This window comes from Alternaria arborescens, assembly GCF_004154835.1.
Source record: "Alternaria arborescens strain FERA 675 chromosome Unknown contig_2, whole genome shotgun sequence".
In the NCBI taxonomy this organism is placed as follows: Eukaryota; Fungi; Ascomycota; class Dothideomycetes; order Pleosporales; family Pleosporaceae; genus Alternaria; species Alternaria arborescens.
The window spans coordinates 504,377-520,006 of NW_021167857.1; the positions used below are offsets into that span (position 1 = coordinate 504,377).

Consider the following 15,630-nt stretch of genomic DNA (forward strand, 5'->3'; position numbering starts at 1 on the left):
TGTCCACCCGCAGCTTCGACAACGCGCCAAACAATTGAGGTCGCAACACGAACCCAATCTCCAACTTCTGCATAGCGACATATCGCAGCCATGTCACGCACAGCAGCTCTCTCCTCTTTCGTCGACAGCGCGCCGCCTGGTGAGGTATGCTCTCTGAATCCACGTGTAGCTCCCGCCAGCACATGTATTGACAACAATCCAGCTTGTCGAAGTTACCAAGGCGATCAAGTCAATCCTCGGCGATGAATCAGTCCAGAACGAACTCTCGCCCGCCTTCCAAAAGTACAACGAGGAGCAGTACACCACAACGAAGCTTCCAGGTGGCAGCACCGAAGTTCTAGTCAGCGAATACAACTCGTTAGGAGACGGCAGATACTACGACATCGATACACAGAGCTCCTTTGACTTTGACCATGCGACTGGCAAGGCAAGCGCAGTCCAGAGCTACGTTGTTGAGAGCGCGCATGAGGATCTCCTGTACGTCTCACCTCACACAGACACCCTCTGGCCATACAGCACATTGTTTGCGCGAGCTTAGTACTAACACACACCACAGGAAGAGCCTCAACAAGTCCCTCAGCACCCACGCCTCAGAACACTACCCCAAATCCTCCCACGGCGTCTTCCCCGTTCCTTCGTCCCCCTCTTCCCTCGCCATCATCACTGTCGCAAACAAGTACTCCCCCACAAACTACTGGAACGGCCGCTGGCGCAGCTCCTACATCTACGACACCTCCTCCGGCTCCATCTCCGGCAGCATAAAAGTTGACGTGCACTACTACGAAGACGGAAACGTGCGTCTGCTCACCACCAAGGAGGTCAACCTGAGTGCTGGTGGCAGTGCAAATGGAACCGAGATCATGAGGAAGATTGCTGCCGAGGAGAAGAAGTACCAGGAGGATCTCAACAAGGCGTTTGGCAGTCTGAGTGAGGGCGCTTTCAAGGCTCTGAGGAGACAATTGCCGATTACGAGGCAGAAGATTGAGTGGGAGAAGATCAGTGGATATAGGTTGGGCCAGGACATTGGTGGTGGAAGGAGGTGAGCGTGTGTTGTCCAGTCGATTGATTAGCATAGCGGGTGGTCGAATGCTTGAACGATGAGCAAGAAGAGCGGTATCTTTGAGGAATAGAGGTTACTGAATACGATGCATCCAACAATTCCCATATCCATTACTGGTGGTCGCTTCGCCCCTTTCTACTGATGGTAAGAGTTGCTATTATCGAGGTCGGCTCCATCAACGGACAGAGACAGCAGTCATGATACACATACTTTGGAGAACGACTACGCTTCCCCGAAGAGAGTAGATAGGACGGCTGCTCCTACCGAAACAGCACTTCCATGGCATGGCTTCAGCTGCTGGAGCAAAGAAGAGGGAAATGCGGTACAAATCTATATAGTATACTCAACTTCACTATTCAACATGGACAAATGGAGGAAGAACAGTCCGGTAGATGCTGGTCATTTGCGCAATGGAGTGCTACTTCGAGTGTCTACTCTTCTTCTTGTGCCACCGTAGGCGCCGTTATTAGTGCGTCCCTGACCATTTCGTTAGCTTGATAGAAACACACCAATCCGTCGTAAGGGGCTAGGTTCGAATTTCATGGTATTGTATGACTATACCCGCAGAATCACTGCTAATACTATTCAAGAGGATCTCATTCGAGTTAACGGTTTCTTATCAGTATGGTAGGTGTTACTGGCGTTGTGATTGGCTCATATGCTCTGCACCATCACGATACCAGTGATTGAAATGAACAACACTCAGACATAGCATTGCACGTCACTTACACAAGTCCACAGGGAGGAGATATACTATGCGCTGCGCATCTTCGTACTATTCAAAAAAGACTTCTCCTTACACACCATGGCAGTATCCGCAAATGTGAATTCCGAAAACGTCGCATCGTTACTTCTAGCCTATACACGAGAGAATCTTCCAATAGCACGGCACGTATCACAGCCATGGTCGAGACAAAGAAACGAACCCGAAAAAACATCGTATGGCGGATCGCCAGCTCTGAACGCCATGATTCCCGCAATAACGCCTCTGCACAAAAAACAAATACATATTCCTAGCTCATGACGATCATTTCGTGATGAAGCCCAAGTAATCTGCAACTATAAGTGTCACCATGCTATTAATGAAGTTAGTACTTGGATCCACAGCATAGGGAGTGAGAAAACTTACGCATGCGGCGCGATACGCACGTAGTACGTTCCAAAGCCACGGTAGAATCTTAGCAAACCCTCCTCCTTTGCAACCTTCTTGAAGCAATCAAACATGCCCTTGTAAGGCAATGTACCGTCAGGTCCCTTTGTCTGCTTCTGCAACCTCGTCTTCATGAAGTCGAATGGCAGAGACAGGAATGACGCGAAGAAACCAGCTACAGCTGACGCGGTAAGAGTCTGTGTGCGGGATGACAATGATGTGTTCTTGAGTTGCTGTTTCGCTTCCGAGAAGAAAGCCAATTGACCAAAGTTGAGAGCCATAGCACGGACGACGGTAGGGTAGCTGCCGGCCCATAACCGTGCGACGCCTTCTTGCTTGCTGATGCGGACGAGGGCATCAATGACGGATGTGTAGTTTGCGCGTTGAGCAGCGGGTTTCATTCCATCGGATTGCATGCGGATGAGCGCAAGATCAGCAGGATTACCCACAATAGCTGCGAGACCGCCTGCGGCTAGACCAGCACCTGCACGTTCTTTGAAGCCAATCGCTGTGCCGTTTTCTTTTGCACGTGCGCTGAGTTGCTTCATGAATGTGTCGAAGAAACCCAGACGGGCGGTTGTGTAGACAGCTTGGCGAAGAATACCAGCGCTGAGTCCTGTGTAAAGATCTAGGACCTTGCCTTGTGCAATGATATCTCTGAAGACTGTGACTGGGGTCGGTTTGGGTCCAGTTTTTACGCCTTCTCCGGCAAGTTGTAGACGCACTTTTACCATGTCTACGGGCTGGATTACGGTTGTTGCGGTCATGCCTGCGATACCACCGTTTACGAAGGGTAGTGCTGCGCGCATAAATGGTGTATGTAGGAAGTCTGCAGTAGCTTTCTTGGGGTTCTCAGCAGCTTTGGACATGGCGGAGGATGTGTCTTTTAGAACGGCTTCTGAAGATTGCTTTGCGTTTTCGAGGGCGCGAGCGGCGGGCATCTTAAGGGTTTGAGAGCTGGCGGCTGCTGTTGTTGACATTGCGTTGTCAGTGACAGCCAACAGTCTTGATAAAACAAATTATTTGAAGATGAAGGAAAAATGGACCAGAGGGGTATATCGCTGTCGCTATGCTGCACGAGGATAGAACAAATGTGAAGAAAGACTGGAACTGATGGAGTAAGAAAGTCCACAAAAGAGACTCCATGGCCGAATCTATATCCCAGCATCATGGCACTACGACATGGCGTCTGCGTAAGGTGCTGGCCTGGGCAGAGCCTCAGCCTGAGACGCAGTTCCCATGCGCCCTTCACCGCGGCCGTGGACGTCGCAAGCTAGCCGGCTATGACATAGATGTACAGCTTCCTCCGGCGCACAGGAAAGATTGGCATCGGACGTGTGAGCGCAGCCGAAAGCTCACGCACGTGCGATAGCCCTTCTTTTTCCGATTGCACCCGCGCAAGTAAATTGTGGATGCTGAGAGACGGTGTAGGAGCATAGTTGGGTGCGTACCTCGTGCGCTGAAGTCTGTGCGGAGGATCCAGTCCGCGTCGGAGGAGTGGGGTGTGGGTCGCGGGTTTAGTGGGTATGGTGGTATGCGCTCGACTACCCGCTTTCTAGCATCAAACGACAATGCGACAATACAGGTCAAGCTGATAGAGCAGAAGAACAAAGTTATGAACAAGGCTGTGAGTGAAGATACTCGGAGGACAGGAGTAGTACGATGATCTGTTATTCTTAGTTGTCAACAAGGCCAGCCAGTCGACCGGTGCCATGAATTGAGGGGTGAGCTGCGTTTCCCCGCATCGAAGAGCTGCCCCAACGAGCCACTGAGGTGAACAGCTGCTCGTCCTACGAGGTGCCAATTGCTGATGGGCCAATCGGGCAGCACCGATTTCCTACACTCTGATGCCATCCTTACTTCACAGGTTTCCATGTTGAAGTTTAACGTGCACGGCGGAGCGGCACAAGCTGGGCGCATTGATTGTCGCATGTCCAAGCCATCCGTTTCCCCATGTACCGTTGAGGCTCATTTCTTTGCCCATGGTACACCTCGGGAGATACACGATCTTCAGGCACAGAGAATCCCGTCTCTATTGCGCCACATGCGGAACCGCTTGCATGTGAGCGATGACGTTGGTCGTAACGGCCAGCCCTCGGCCAATCGAAAGATTGCAACTTCAACACCAGAGCGTTCTGTCATATGCCAATAAGTCTAACTATCAGCAAACCTGTGTGGCAGTTAATCAAGATGCGCTGTCGCGATACCCTGGCACTAGATGCAGTGATCTCACTGTGCTTTTCCGGGTAAGATTTAGATTTCCGTAAACACAACGTGCGTCCGTGCGTCGTTCTTTGCCGATGTGCATGATATGCTCTATGCTTTTTACTCGTTGAGTGTTGATATACCGTCGTTTCGCAGATCGAAGTCAACCAAAGGGATCGTTTTGCTTTGGGCGAGACCCTGGATTCTTTGGCGCTCGATGGGGCGGTGTTCAGATCTTGTGCTCAGGTGCGCGGCCAGAGTTGGACTCGGTGACCCGAAGGTATCCGCGGCCGAAGACATCGTGGGTGACGACAAGCTGTGAAGCACTTTGTTAACGGAAGAATATTAAAGCGGGTTCTGCTATTGCGTGGTATCAGATCTGTTGCCGAGGAAATGTCCGTGGACGAGTGGAAGGTCAGACATTTTTCGGCACAGGGTCGGGGATGTGGAGGCGCATAGCCGGGTCTGAACGCTTGCAGAAGGAACGAAAGGCTTGCGAACGTATTGTTGGGAATTCATTGTGGTACAGAAGACTGGTACCCTCTTCGGAATTAAGTGCTATCCCGCATAAACCGCGCAGCTTGTCCGCTGTCTCAACATCTTCTGCTAGAATCGCTAGATGTTTGCATCTTTGGGTATCATTCAGCCCATCCGAAGCCCAAACGCCGAAACAACAGCACATAGACTAAGTTGACATCTCACTGTCACTCGGGTCTCCGAGATCCTCAATATTGCTTGATTGTGTTGGTTGTCGAGTTCTGGGAGCCTGTAGATTTGAGCTCGCATCAGGCATGTCATCGTCGCTACCGTCGATTTTCTGGATTTCCCGACGAGGAACCTTCACATCATCGTCTGAACTGTCACCTTCAAGTTCAGCTTGCTGCATGCGTTTGATCCTGCGCACGAGGATAGGGTCGGTGCGAACGTCGTTTGCGGTGAGCATCTGAGAAGCAATGTCAGCACAGGCACATGGCGGGAAGGGTAGCCGAACAAGTCAGAATGATATGTGGCGGCACTTACTTTGTCGCATCCATTGACGGGACATTCTACAGCTTTTTGGCCGTCCACTCTGTGAGGGCCCTTTCGGATCATATCGAGGATGGCATTCTTCTCGAATGTGTGAGGACACTTGTTACTCGAGTATGGCTCCTTGAACTGCTGATACGTGATGGGACACCTCGTGCTGACTGTAGCCCTGTCGACTACAATGTCATCATCATCATCAAACTCTCCCCGTTGTGTGGTGTCCGTAATGCCAGGCGCTGGCGATCCGGACTCGGTGAACCATGTGTCTTCATGACCCAGTACAGGGCCGTCGTCGCCGAATTTTGCGTCGTGCACCGTACGCTTGAAGTCGCGGTAGTCGTTGTTACGGGCGTAGCGGCTTGTGTGCGAGCGCGCTGTGTAGGCGTCCTTTTCGCGCTGTATGCGCGCTGCAAACAGCTCGCTCGCACCGGTGAGGGCTACTCGAGAACCGTCAAGAGGAGTAGGTCCAGGTGTTGGTCCATCATCCATCTCATCAACATCCCTGTCTCGTGCGTGTGCGCGCTGACTCGCTGCTTGGGTCTGGGTTTGTCGCTGATTTTCGCGCTGCGTCATCTGAGTCTCATACTCTTCTGCCAGTTGTGCAGGCGCATTGCTCCTCAACCATTCCAGGGCTTCCTCGATGCGCTGCGCTGCGATCTCCGAGTCGATGACTGCTCGCATGCTTTCCTCGAGCTTTATAGTCGCCTCGTCTACGTTCGCCTGCAGTTCTGCCATGACGCGCTCTTCATCTTCTTTGTCGTCCAGACTCTTGCCTGCGTCCCATTTCTTCTGTCGCCGGCTTATGTACTCGGCGTGTTCGCGCAGCATGTCATTGACATTAGCAGCAGCATTGGTGATGTGCTCGGTGGCTTGTTTGTTATGCCTCTTGATATCGTTCATATTACGCCCTTGTAGGCTGCGCAGTTCTCGTGTCGCTTCTGCATCGAGGGGATGAGACGGCTTCTTGTACCCTGGCAGGAGGTCGGCATTGCGATTACTGCTGCTGGCACGGTTTGGAGTAGATGCCACGGACTGGCGACTGGCCGACGGTCTCGCTGTCGAGTGCCGAGTTCGAGACGACATTTCGTCTTCTCTGAGTGGTTTTGCTGGAAGTGCCGTGTTTTGGAGATGCGCAGGCACGAAACACGATGCGGGGAACGCGTCGTTGGAACACTTTGGTACTAGCGTGGTCGCCAGATCACATGTCAATCGCTCTGGCGTTGCTTTCTACAAATGCATAGATCACTGCAAATTGCCGGTATGCTAAGCAGCTTAAACACAAAAAGAATTCTTAGAGATATTCCCGATGCGACTTTGTAAGAAACGTATACATTGCATCACTAGAGAAGAGTTGCAGAAGCGAACATGTACAGCGTGTAAGTTCTTGAATGCTCCCACGCCTGTGAACATGTGAGGCAAATAATCACCTCCCATGGCCCGCGACGATAACTCTATGTTATCACTCTCCCTACAATAAGCTACTAGCACCAAGAATACACCACGCTATTTTGGGTGTTCGATTGCAGGATGCAATTTCCTTTCTGAGTGGGACCATCGTCCCCCACGCACTTTTGGGTCAAATTCCCGGCCATGCAGAACTGGCATACTAAGTCAGCGCCCAGCCGGGCGCATGCCGTAACGTCGGAATAGTGGAGTCAGATCAGCTCATGGCCGCATATTCCAAGCCTTCTCCACGCTATTCCCGCCGTTTATCCATAGGCATGTGGTCAGATGAGAGGTCTCCAGGTTAGCGTGTAATCGAGTAGTGTTCTTACTTCCTGTCTCACTACTTTGCACTGGTCAGTTTCCAGGATGAATCGTGCAAGACAAAACGTTAAGAAGATGAGGCATTTGCATATATGAAAGCATTGATATTCGGGCCGTATCGAAATCTACGGTCCACGCCTTAGCCTCTTCGACGCTGACCGATGCGTCTATTATCCAGTTTTCCCAAAAAGTGTGTGGTATCATAATATGTTGAAGAAGAAATAATGACCCTCCAAATGCAAGTGCTCCATAAGCTTGAGCGAACATCAATCGCTCCCTAATCGCTATCATAACCATAATGTTCATACGTGCCCCAGGAACGCAACCCCGCACGCTCTCCAAGATGCCGTCTTAGAAATACAACATGTGCAGGGACGTTGCGATGGCCCTGAGTCATGAGACATCTGCCTCCAAGCTGCGCTGTCGCCTCCGGAGTCGACGCGTGCCTTGGCCAGCGTGGCCACGCTTGTGTTGCTTTCGATTCCTTCTCGCTATGCGTCTCAATCTTCACCTCATCACGCTCGTGATCGTAGTTGTAGTCTGGGGTGCCTTATTGGACAGAGGAAGGCCCTTCTCGATATCGCGCATCTTGTTGGCGTTCTTGCCTGGGGGTGGCGAGTTAAGTCTGATGCCTGTTCTTCGGTTCTGGCGGTTTTGCTTGCCTGTGTCGGCAGTGGAGCGGCCAGTGAAGCGGCGAGAGGCACGACGGATGGATGCTCGAACGTCCCATTGGCGCTTCTTTGCGAGCCACCAGAGTACTCCTGAGGCAACTGAGCTGATGTTAGTTCACGCATCTTCAATTCTGTAATGTGATACATACTGGATCCAAGTACGACTACGACTGCGACCACAATGATCGCTGCGATAGCACCTCCGGAGAGCTCGAAAGCACCCTTCTGCGATCCCGCAGCACCAGCGTCACTTGGATCTTGCGGGTTGTCGTTGCCACCATTGTAGCCGGGAGGGGGAAGCTCGCTTCCCGAAGACGAGTCCTGAGCAAGGGCGAGAAGCGGGAGGAGAAGCGAGAAGAGGAGAGGCCTGCTCATGGTGTTGGTATCTAGTGTTGAAATGCGGCGCAGACGGGACAAATGATCGGATATCAGGTTGCACGAGGATGGCGTGAAGGACGTTCGATCAACTGGAGGAATACCAACAACTCGCTACCGGGACGGAGGGCATGTCTCTATATTTGCCTGCCCGCGTGCGAACATCTTTTACCCAAGCCAATACCTTCCCTATCGCTCGTCCAATACCCCGCCAGTCTCAGGGCTCCTGGGCGGTTACCATCGTGCGCTTGGACGGCAGACCAGGTTGGCTGCCGGAGAATACATCAGGCCATCTTCTTAATATAGCGGCATTGGCGTCGACTTTTGTCGGCTTGGGAGGATAAGCTGAGGGGATTGGCAGGGCGTGATGGGTAGTGGGCGCGTAACGTCGTGGATGAAGATCACCGTGCAGCGGAGCTAGGGCGGGCTGAAGTGTGATTGGATGGACCCTGGTAAGAAGCGCCCGGCTAGCATGTCGCCGCACGCTTGTGTTTCAGGGGGAGCATGCCAGAAGACGACTCTTCTTCGTCAACTGCAAGGCGTACTTGTGACAGCTACCGCTTATCGTAGTCGGTGTGGCCGTAGTACGTAGGTATTTCTGGCTCCTCATCTCCGGTACGCTTCACATTAGCCACCAACCTTACGGCGCAATGCGAATCATACGATGCAAAAAAAGAACTCAGATGACAGGCAAGACGACCTTCCCCGCAAACACTGGCAACACAGGAACTAGTCTGGCGGATGCGTGCTGCCACCCAGATCCACGACGGCTGTCAGTGTGATGCGTCGGTGGACGCAATCTTATTCGAGTTGTCGCGTTTCACGTCTGCCATCGTGTGTGCGCTGCCACGCCAGGCATCGTCTAGAAATAGACGAGTGGACATCGACGGTAATTGGAGAGGATTTCAGTGACTCGGAGCAAAGCGTAGCAAGAGGTATTGAGCTTTCCTTCGATGAACAGGCTATAGCTGTGATCACTGCAGTGTGAACGACATTCTGACACGACATGCTGAGAATACTGGACTTGGAAACTAGTGGTCGTTGCTTCAGATACGACGGAAATCAAAGAGGAAGTAATGATCTGGACTTTGAGATGACAGAGTATGCCGCAGCAAGAGAGGTGGCCAAGTGTAATGAGATGGGATGCGTGCAGTGAAGCTTCGACAATTGTTCAGCTTTTCGTAGGTATCGTTTCTAGTATCATCGCTCCTGCCATAATGTCTAACTCGGGTGTTCCAGTCGGAAATTATGTCTGGCATCATGTTCTTGAGTTGTGACTTGCCACAGCAAATGAAGGAAAGAGCGACGATGAGGGCAGAGCTGCAAACTTCGCCACCCCTCACTCCTTCCACAACATAACATATCGCTTCCATCTGCATTGAACAGCTGGCCTGCAGTGTTGTCTCCTGCCGTCCACTTACCCTGTCTGGTTCTCACACCATCTCACCTACTCGCATCCGCATCGCACCTGTCACTGAACAGTCACTTCCCATGGCCGGGGAGGCTGGAAATGGCGAGCAGCTGCCGAAGAAGCAGAACCACTCAAGACTCAGAAATGAAGTACGCCCACAATCAACTGATGATGAGCGGGATCGCACGAGCACCGCCGTTCAGGTTCCGAATAGCGATACGATTGTTCCTGAAACTCAGCCTAGTCACGTTGGAGATTTCCACCATGACGACCCTGTTGCCGACAATGAGTCCGAGTTTAGTCTGAGTCCCAATTCCGCGGCCCTTCTGGAGCGCACTGCGGTGACGAAGAAGACAGAGACGACTCAATGCGTTCCATTCTTTGGCAAGCTTCTTTCGAGGAATCCTGTTGTAAGGAATGACAGCTCTGCATCAGCAGCTCCAAGCTCTAACCCATTCACGACTTCATACTCACAGACAAGGAAAGTTTTCAGCAAGCCACCTCCGAAGGAGGATGCTACTGCCAGGCGGTCTACTTGTCTTGGATTGAGAACACTTGATACCCAAAAGCACAAAGGTAATGCATCTCGAGGTAAGTCAGCGTCCTATCCAAGTTCGATCTGACTAACATCGTCACTGCGATGGTAGGGCCTGCACACGTTCCACCACCGTGTCTTCCTGATAGCGCTCATCTTGGTGAGCCATGTACTATGAGCAACCAAAATATGGACGTCGTGGACCAGACGGCCACGAGAAGATCTCAGGAAGAGCCTACCTACACTCTGTAAGAGCTCCCAGCAAGCCGATAGAACTCCACTAATACGCTTAGGCCCCCGCAGGCGAGTGCGATGTCTAGCATCCCTCCTTCGGCACAGCTTAACGCCAGGCCTGCTTCTGGAGTCAATAGGGTCCCTGGAGTCAAAAGGAATAGGAAGCACAGAAAAAAACAGCTCTCTCAGCAGCGTCCAGGCTTACATCCCCGATCAAGAATCACACGAAGCCACGCTCGTCAAACCGGAACGATTGGTGGACCAGCACCTGATACATCCACTGACCCTCGATGTCTCTCCCAAATGAACACGGATGGCGATGGAGTGCAAGCTTTCCACGCTCCTGTCGACGATCGACAAAGGCATGCATATGCTCAAGAGTCCCAGTTGCCGAATGAAGAGCATGGGTGTATTGCTGACGACAAGGAGCCCCGCAATACTATACCAAGCCTCATGGATACGACCTTCCGAGACTTTCAAGACTCCTCCACTCAACTTCAGTTCCCTACAGTTTCCATGCAGGTTCAGTCGACCTTGCCTGAGACACTTGATACAACCGAGCCAATACAACAACCGTTGACAACTTTTCACGACCAAGCTTGCAGTCTCGGTCCTAATAAACGGGTTGCGTTCTCAACCCAGACTTCTGGTCCCTATGCCTTGCCTAACAGTCACGAGTCAGCCGAAGCACCTGCTGTACCGACTCAGTCTCACCAGCCGGGCTTGTATGCGGACAATGATGGGGCCGCACGTCAGCCAGGGATTAACGAAGCTCGTCCGCATGGCGTCCCGGATCGAGAGGGGCCTCACCGTATAACCAAATCACGACGAAGGTTACGACCTAGTGGACCGACATCGTACGGTACTCAAGGACAAGCCGTTTCTCCTAGTGTCGAGCACGCTGTGGAGACCATGAGAGTAGCACTACTTGCGAACAAGTATCGCGTGCAGCATGAGACCACAACGCTTACCCAGAAACATAAGGCTGAGCTTGCTGAGCTTCAACAAACGATCGAAGATCAGATCCAATCGATCGCAGATCATGATAGGAGGTACCAGGACCTGAGAAAAAGTCTTAGTCAACTCACCAACACGGCTAAGACTAATCAGAGATTCGTCAAAGGCCTTCAGCAAGATTCTGAGGACCTGCAAAAGTCCGCTACAAGCTTTCAGAAAGAGTGCGGAAAGGCATTGACTGAGAATATCACCGAACTCGAGGACGAAAAGCGGACGTTACAGGAAGAAGTTGAGACAATGACTGACAAGCTTGCCGCAACCCAACGCAAGATGAGATCTACGCTCGATGACCTTTGGATACGGTTTCTCGTATCAGAGTCTAAGAGGAAGGACCTGGCAGAAAACTTGGGCAAGCAGGAAGCTGCACTAAAGGAAGAGCGCAAGAAGCGCGATGAGCTCGAGAAGCAGTTTTTCTCTGACGTCCAAAGCATCCCGCGCCAAGTTGTCGACAGCTCCGTTACTCTCACTAAGAAGATCGAATTGCTCCAGGCCACGCTCGATGACGCTACTGCTCATGGTAGCCAGAATGACCAAATCAAAGAGTGTTTAGAAGCCTTGCAACCTCTTCGGCTGACGCCTGTCTTGAAGATGCAGGACATCGAAAGGATGAATAGTACACTGAATCTTGTGCACGAACGGTCAGTGGCAGTGCTATACATGCTGCATGTCACTATACTAATTTATCGCACAGCCTGGATTCGGGTCTCGATACTCTTTCAAAGACCGTAACGAGCACAGCAATATCTGACGCAGAGCTCCAAGAGTTCATCAAAGAACAAATAAACGGTCTCCAGACAGAAATGCTGAGATACGAGGAGGTCACAGCCGAGAACCGCAAGACGCATGAATCGAACGTCTGTCTCAAGTCGCAACTTGACGCGCAGCAAGAACATTGCACCCGACTAGAAGAGCAGGTCAAAGGTTACGAAAAGGTTGAAGTTGATCTCAAAGCCTCGTGCGAGCAACTAGAACGCGAACTGAGGGTACTGAAAGACGCCCCACCTATCGATACATCAGGGCTTGAGCAGGAAGCTCTTGACCTCCGCCAGAAGTTGCAGAAGGCGGAAGAAGATCTCACAGCTGTCAATACCAAAGTTAAGGAGATTGAGAGAGAAAGAGATACATACGATGTAATCGTTTTCAAGCTCATCTTTGTTGCCATGGTTTTGACAATCAGCAGGACTATTGTGAAGACGTCAAGATGCAGCTGCGCGAGTTGCAGCAGAGGCCAACGGTAAGCAGGTCACTCTATCTCGCGACTTCACTAATTTTGTGAACAGCTCGAAGAACACGCCGCCGTACGAGAGCAGATCGCAAAGGACTGTCAAAGTGAATTCTCGGAGAAAGAGCACAGCTTCAAGAGAGAGACCCAGCGACTTACAATCGATCGCGACGAGAGAGAGAAAATAATTCAAGAGCTGAACGACAAGCTGAATGTTGCGAATATTCAACTAGATAAGTTGAGTAAAAATATTGAAACGCTCGAATCAAAGTCGGCTGAAGTAACAGACCTCCAAGCACAGCTCCAAAATATGACAGAAGAGTTGCACAGCAAAGAACGAGACTGCGCAGATTTGGATCGTCGTTTCCAAGAGAATACAGAGAAGATCTCGGAGTTGCAAGGCCTATATAGCAACCTCCAGGCTGAAGTAACCCAGCATCAAACGACCATACAAACCATGCGCCGGGACGCTGACAACGAAGTTACAAAGATGCGACAAGACGCTAGCGATACGCTTCAAATATCTTCCGATCGGGTCTCGAGTCTTCAGGAGGAAAAGAAGAGTCTGTCGACTCGACTTGAGCAAGCTCAGATGAACGAGGCCAAACTACAACATGAGGTGGCAGAACTACGAGCTGCAAAAGAAGCAGACATTTTTCGAGTTCAAGCGAAAGTAGATGAGAAGAGTCAGAAGTCAGTCGAACAGCATCGTATCGATGTCGATGATTGGAGGCGCCGCATAAGCCAGAAAGATGCTGTCCTTAAGGAAATGGAAACGAAAATGCGGCTCGCCGAAGACCAACATAAAACCAAAATCGCGACCGATCGTGAAAAGGCTGAGTCAAGCATGCGCAAGCTTGAACAGAAATATCGATATTTTATTCGAAAGGCACGCGAGCAAGGTAATCTCAATCAGCAGGTCGGCTCCCAAGCACATGCTGCTAGGGGAATCCTCGCAGAATCAGGTGAAACCACCCAGGCAGTGAAGGCTCGGAAGAAAGTCAGCCGGCAAAACCACTCGATGCTCGAAGTCTCCGAGGACCAAGATCCTCATTCCAAGAAGCCGTCGTCAGTCTTTCACGCCGAGTCTTCACAATCTCAGCTCGAAGACGATGATCTGTTTGCAACCCAGTTAGAAGAACAAGGCGAGATCGACGACATTTCCAACGAAGTAATTGATATTTATCATGAGCCTCGAAATGCGACAGAAAGCCATGATGCTCAAAATCTGTCCATTACGCAGGATGTTTCCAATGGAGATTTGTTACGAGCGCCACAGCAACAGCTCAAGCATCAGGTCTCAAGCTCCTCCGATCTCAGTAGCATGTCTACTGACGAGTTAACGGTAATGGAGAAGTCCCAACCCGTATCGACTGGTATGCTTGGAGGCTACGACCGTGATGGTTTCAACTCCGGCAGCGCATTTTCTAAATTCTCTCAGACGCTGGAAGAGACTCAATGCGTGCCGCCCGTCGTGTCTCAGAACTACAATCGTGATCCTTTCTACCGTGGTACAGCTTCGACCAATGTAGGAGTTGCGTTGGTAGCCGACAACGAGTCTGTGGCTGATTCACAATCATCTCGATCGTCTGGACGACCAAAATCGCAAGCTAACACAGCATCTCGGATGATGCCGCCTCACGGTAACGACTCTGATTACCCTCGGCCGAGTGTGGAGGGTCATGCAGTGGATCTTGGAGCATCAACTCGGCATACCATGTATAGCAGGGCTAATCTGAAGCTGAGCAGCAGCAAGTCCCGGCCGTCAAAGCTTTCTTCATCAAAGCAAATCTATAGCCAGCATGAATCGCGACGCTCCGCTCCGATTGAATTCCAACACAATTTCTCGCAAGACACGAAGCAGGAACATACGAAGAAGCGAAAGAGTAGCATTGACCAGACAGAGAGAAATTTAGCCACCAAAAAGCAGCGCTCCAGATCTCAACCCCGTCCCTTAGACTCCTCACCTGGTCTTCCAAGCCAATCTTCGTGTGTTGCAGTCATTCGTCCCAAAGCACAGAGGATCATGCCATATTCCCAAGGCGGTGCTGCGACTTCATCTCAATCGAAAGCTCAGGTCCCCTCCTCCCGCCTCCGCGCTCGCATCTCTCGTCAAGCTCCGTCTTCTGGTGACGCCTACTTCCCTCGTGGTCAACCTTCGTCCCACGTAGCCGCTAGTGGCCCAATTCGGCGTTCCTCGACCCGTATCACAAGGGGCAAGGGTGAGTATGTTCTTGTTGTAGTAGTGTCTAAACGAAGCTAATACGATTAGTATAGGTAAGAACAGCATTGCCTTCGGGAAAGCCTGCAACGAGCGCTTCAACCAGGAGCTGGACCAGCGGCGGTGAGTAAGTCACTGTAGACATTTTGGGTGGAGCGCTTGCGCGGGAAGTTCGTGTATGTTTGAGGACTTGTGATACTCGACATCGATCTCGGTTCGAATCATTCGTTTATCGACCGGCATTCGAGTTATTCAGGAACTACGTAACGTAATATGGTAGGAGTCTCCATGTGTAGTGATTATAGAGGTAGCGAACTCTTCAGCGACTGAATGGCGTGGGGGCTACTGTTTTTTTTAATGAACTGTATTCCACATTGTCGATATACGTACGTAGTAAACCCAATGCAAGTATCATATAGTGGAATCTCTTTAAGCTTTGTACTTGCGTAGGAGTGCAGCTGTTCTTTAGAGAGCCTGTGTCGCCCGGAACGCGCTTCACCAAGCCATTGTGGGTGGTCGGTACCGCTGTTCGAGTGATTTGGCGCTAAGGTTTGTGACATTGACAGGCTGCTTGAAGGGCTCCTTTGCCACCCATACCACCAACCCACATTCAACGACCTCTTTTCAGATTGTTGTGACTAACCTCATAGGCATCTCCGAACCATACTCATCCTTTGTCTCTAATTCTGCGTCCCTTTTGAGCCATCCCCCCCCTTGACGACAGCGGCGATACGGA

At 51.2% G+C, this 15,630-nt stretch overlaps 5 protein-coding genes across 5 annotated transcripts; 2 read left to right on the top strand and 3 right to left on the bottom strand.

Moving 5' to 3' along the window:
* Positions 1–90: 90 nt before the first annotated feature.
* Positions 91–1,043, top strand: AA0111_g992 (F-actin-capping protein subunit alpha; the record flags this gene model as incomplete). The annotated part of the gene is made up of 3 exons (XM_028656533.1): positions 91–144; positions 203–477; positions 557–1,043. The coding sequence occupies 3 exons, from the start codon at positions 91–93 to the stop codon at positions 1,041–1,043; spliced, it is 816 nt and encodes a 271-aa protein (XP_028511503.1).
* A 1,044-nt stretch (positions 1,044–2,087) lies between these two features.
* On the bottom strand, positions 2,088–3,190 carry AA0111_g993 (putative mitochondrial 2-oxoglutarate/malate carrier protein; the record flags this gene model as incomplete). The annotated part of the gene is made up of 2 exons (XM_028656545.1): positions 2,088–2,136; positions 2,190–3,190. The coding sequence occupies 2 exons, from the start codon at positions 3,188–3,190 to the stop codon at positions 2,088–2,090; spliced, it is 1,050 nt and encodes a 349-aa protein (XP_028511502.1).
* Positions 3,191–5,100: 1,910 nt separating this feature from the next.
* AA0111_g994 (hypothetical protein) lies at positions 5,101–6,524 on the bottom strand (the record flags this gene model as incomplete). The annotated part of the gene is made up of 2 exons (XM_028656555.1): positions 5,101–5,358; positions 5,436–6,524. The coding sequence occupies 2 exons, from the start codon at positions 6,522–6,524 to the stop codon at positions 5,101–5,103; spliced, it is 1,347 nt and encodes a 448-aa protein (XP_028511509.1).
* Positions 6,525–7,715: 1,191 nt separating this feature from the next.
* Positions 7,716–8,254, bottom strand: AA0111_g995 (hypothetical protein; the record flags this gene model as incomplete). The annotated part of the gene is made up of 2 exons (XM_028656566.1): positions 7,716–7,978; positions 8,029–8,254. The coding sequence occupies 2 exons, from the start codon at positions 8,252–8,254 to the stop codon at positions 7,716–7,718; spliced, it is 489 nt and encodes a 162-aa protein (XP_028511508.1).
* Positions 8,255–9,745: 1,491 nt separating this feature from the next.
* On the top strand, positions 9,746–15,021 carry AA0111_g996 (hypothetical protein; the record flags this gene model as incomplete). Its single annotated transcript, XM_028656577.1, has 7 exons — positions 9,746–10,256; positions 10,313–10,448; positions 10,494–12,089; positions 12,143–12,581; positions 12,632–12,685; positions 12,732–14,895; positions 14,951–15,021. The coding sequence occupies 7 exons, from the start codon at positions 9,746–9,748 to the stop codon at positions 15,019–15,021; spliced, it is 4,971 nt and encodes a 1,656-aa protein (XP_028511507.1).
* Positions 15,022–15,630: the final 609 nt, after the last annotated feature.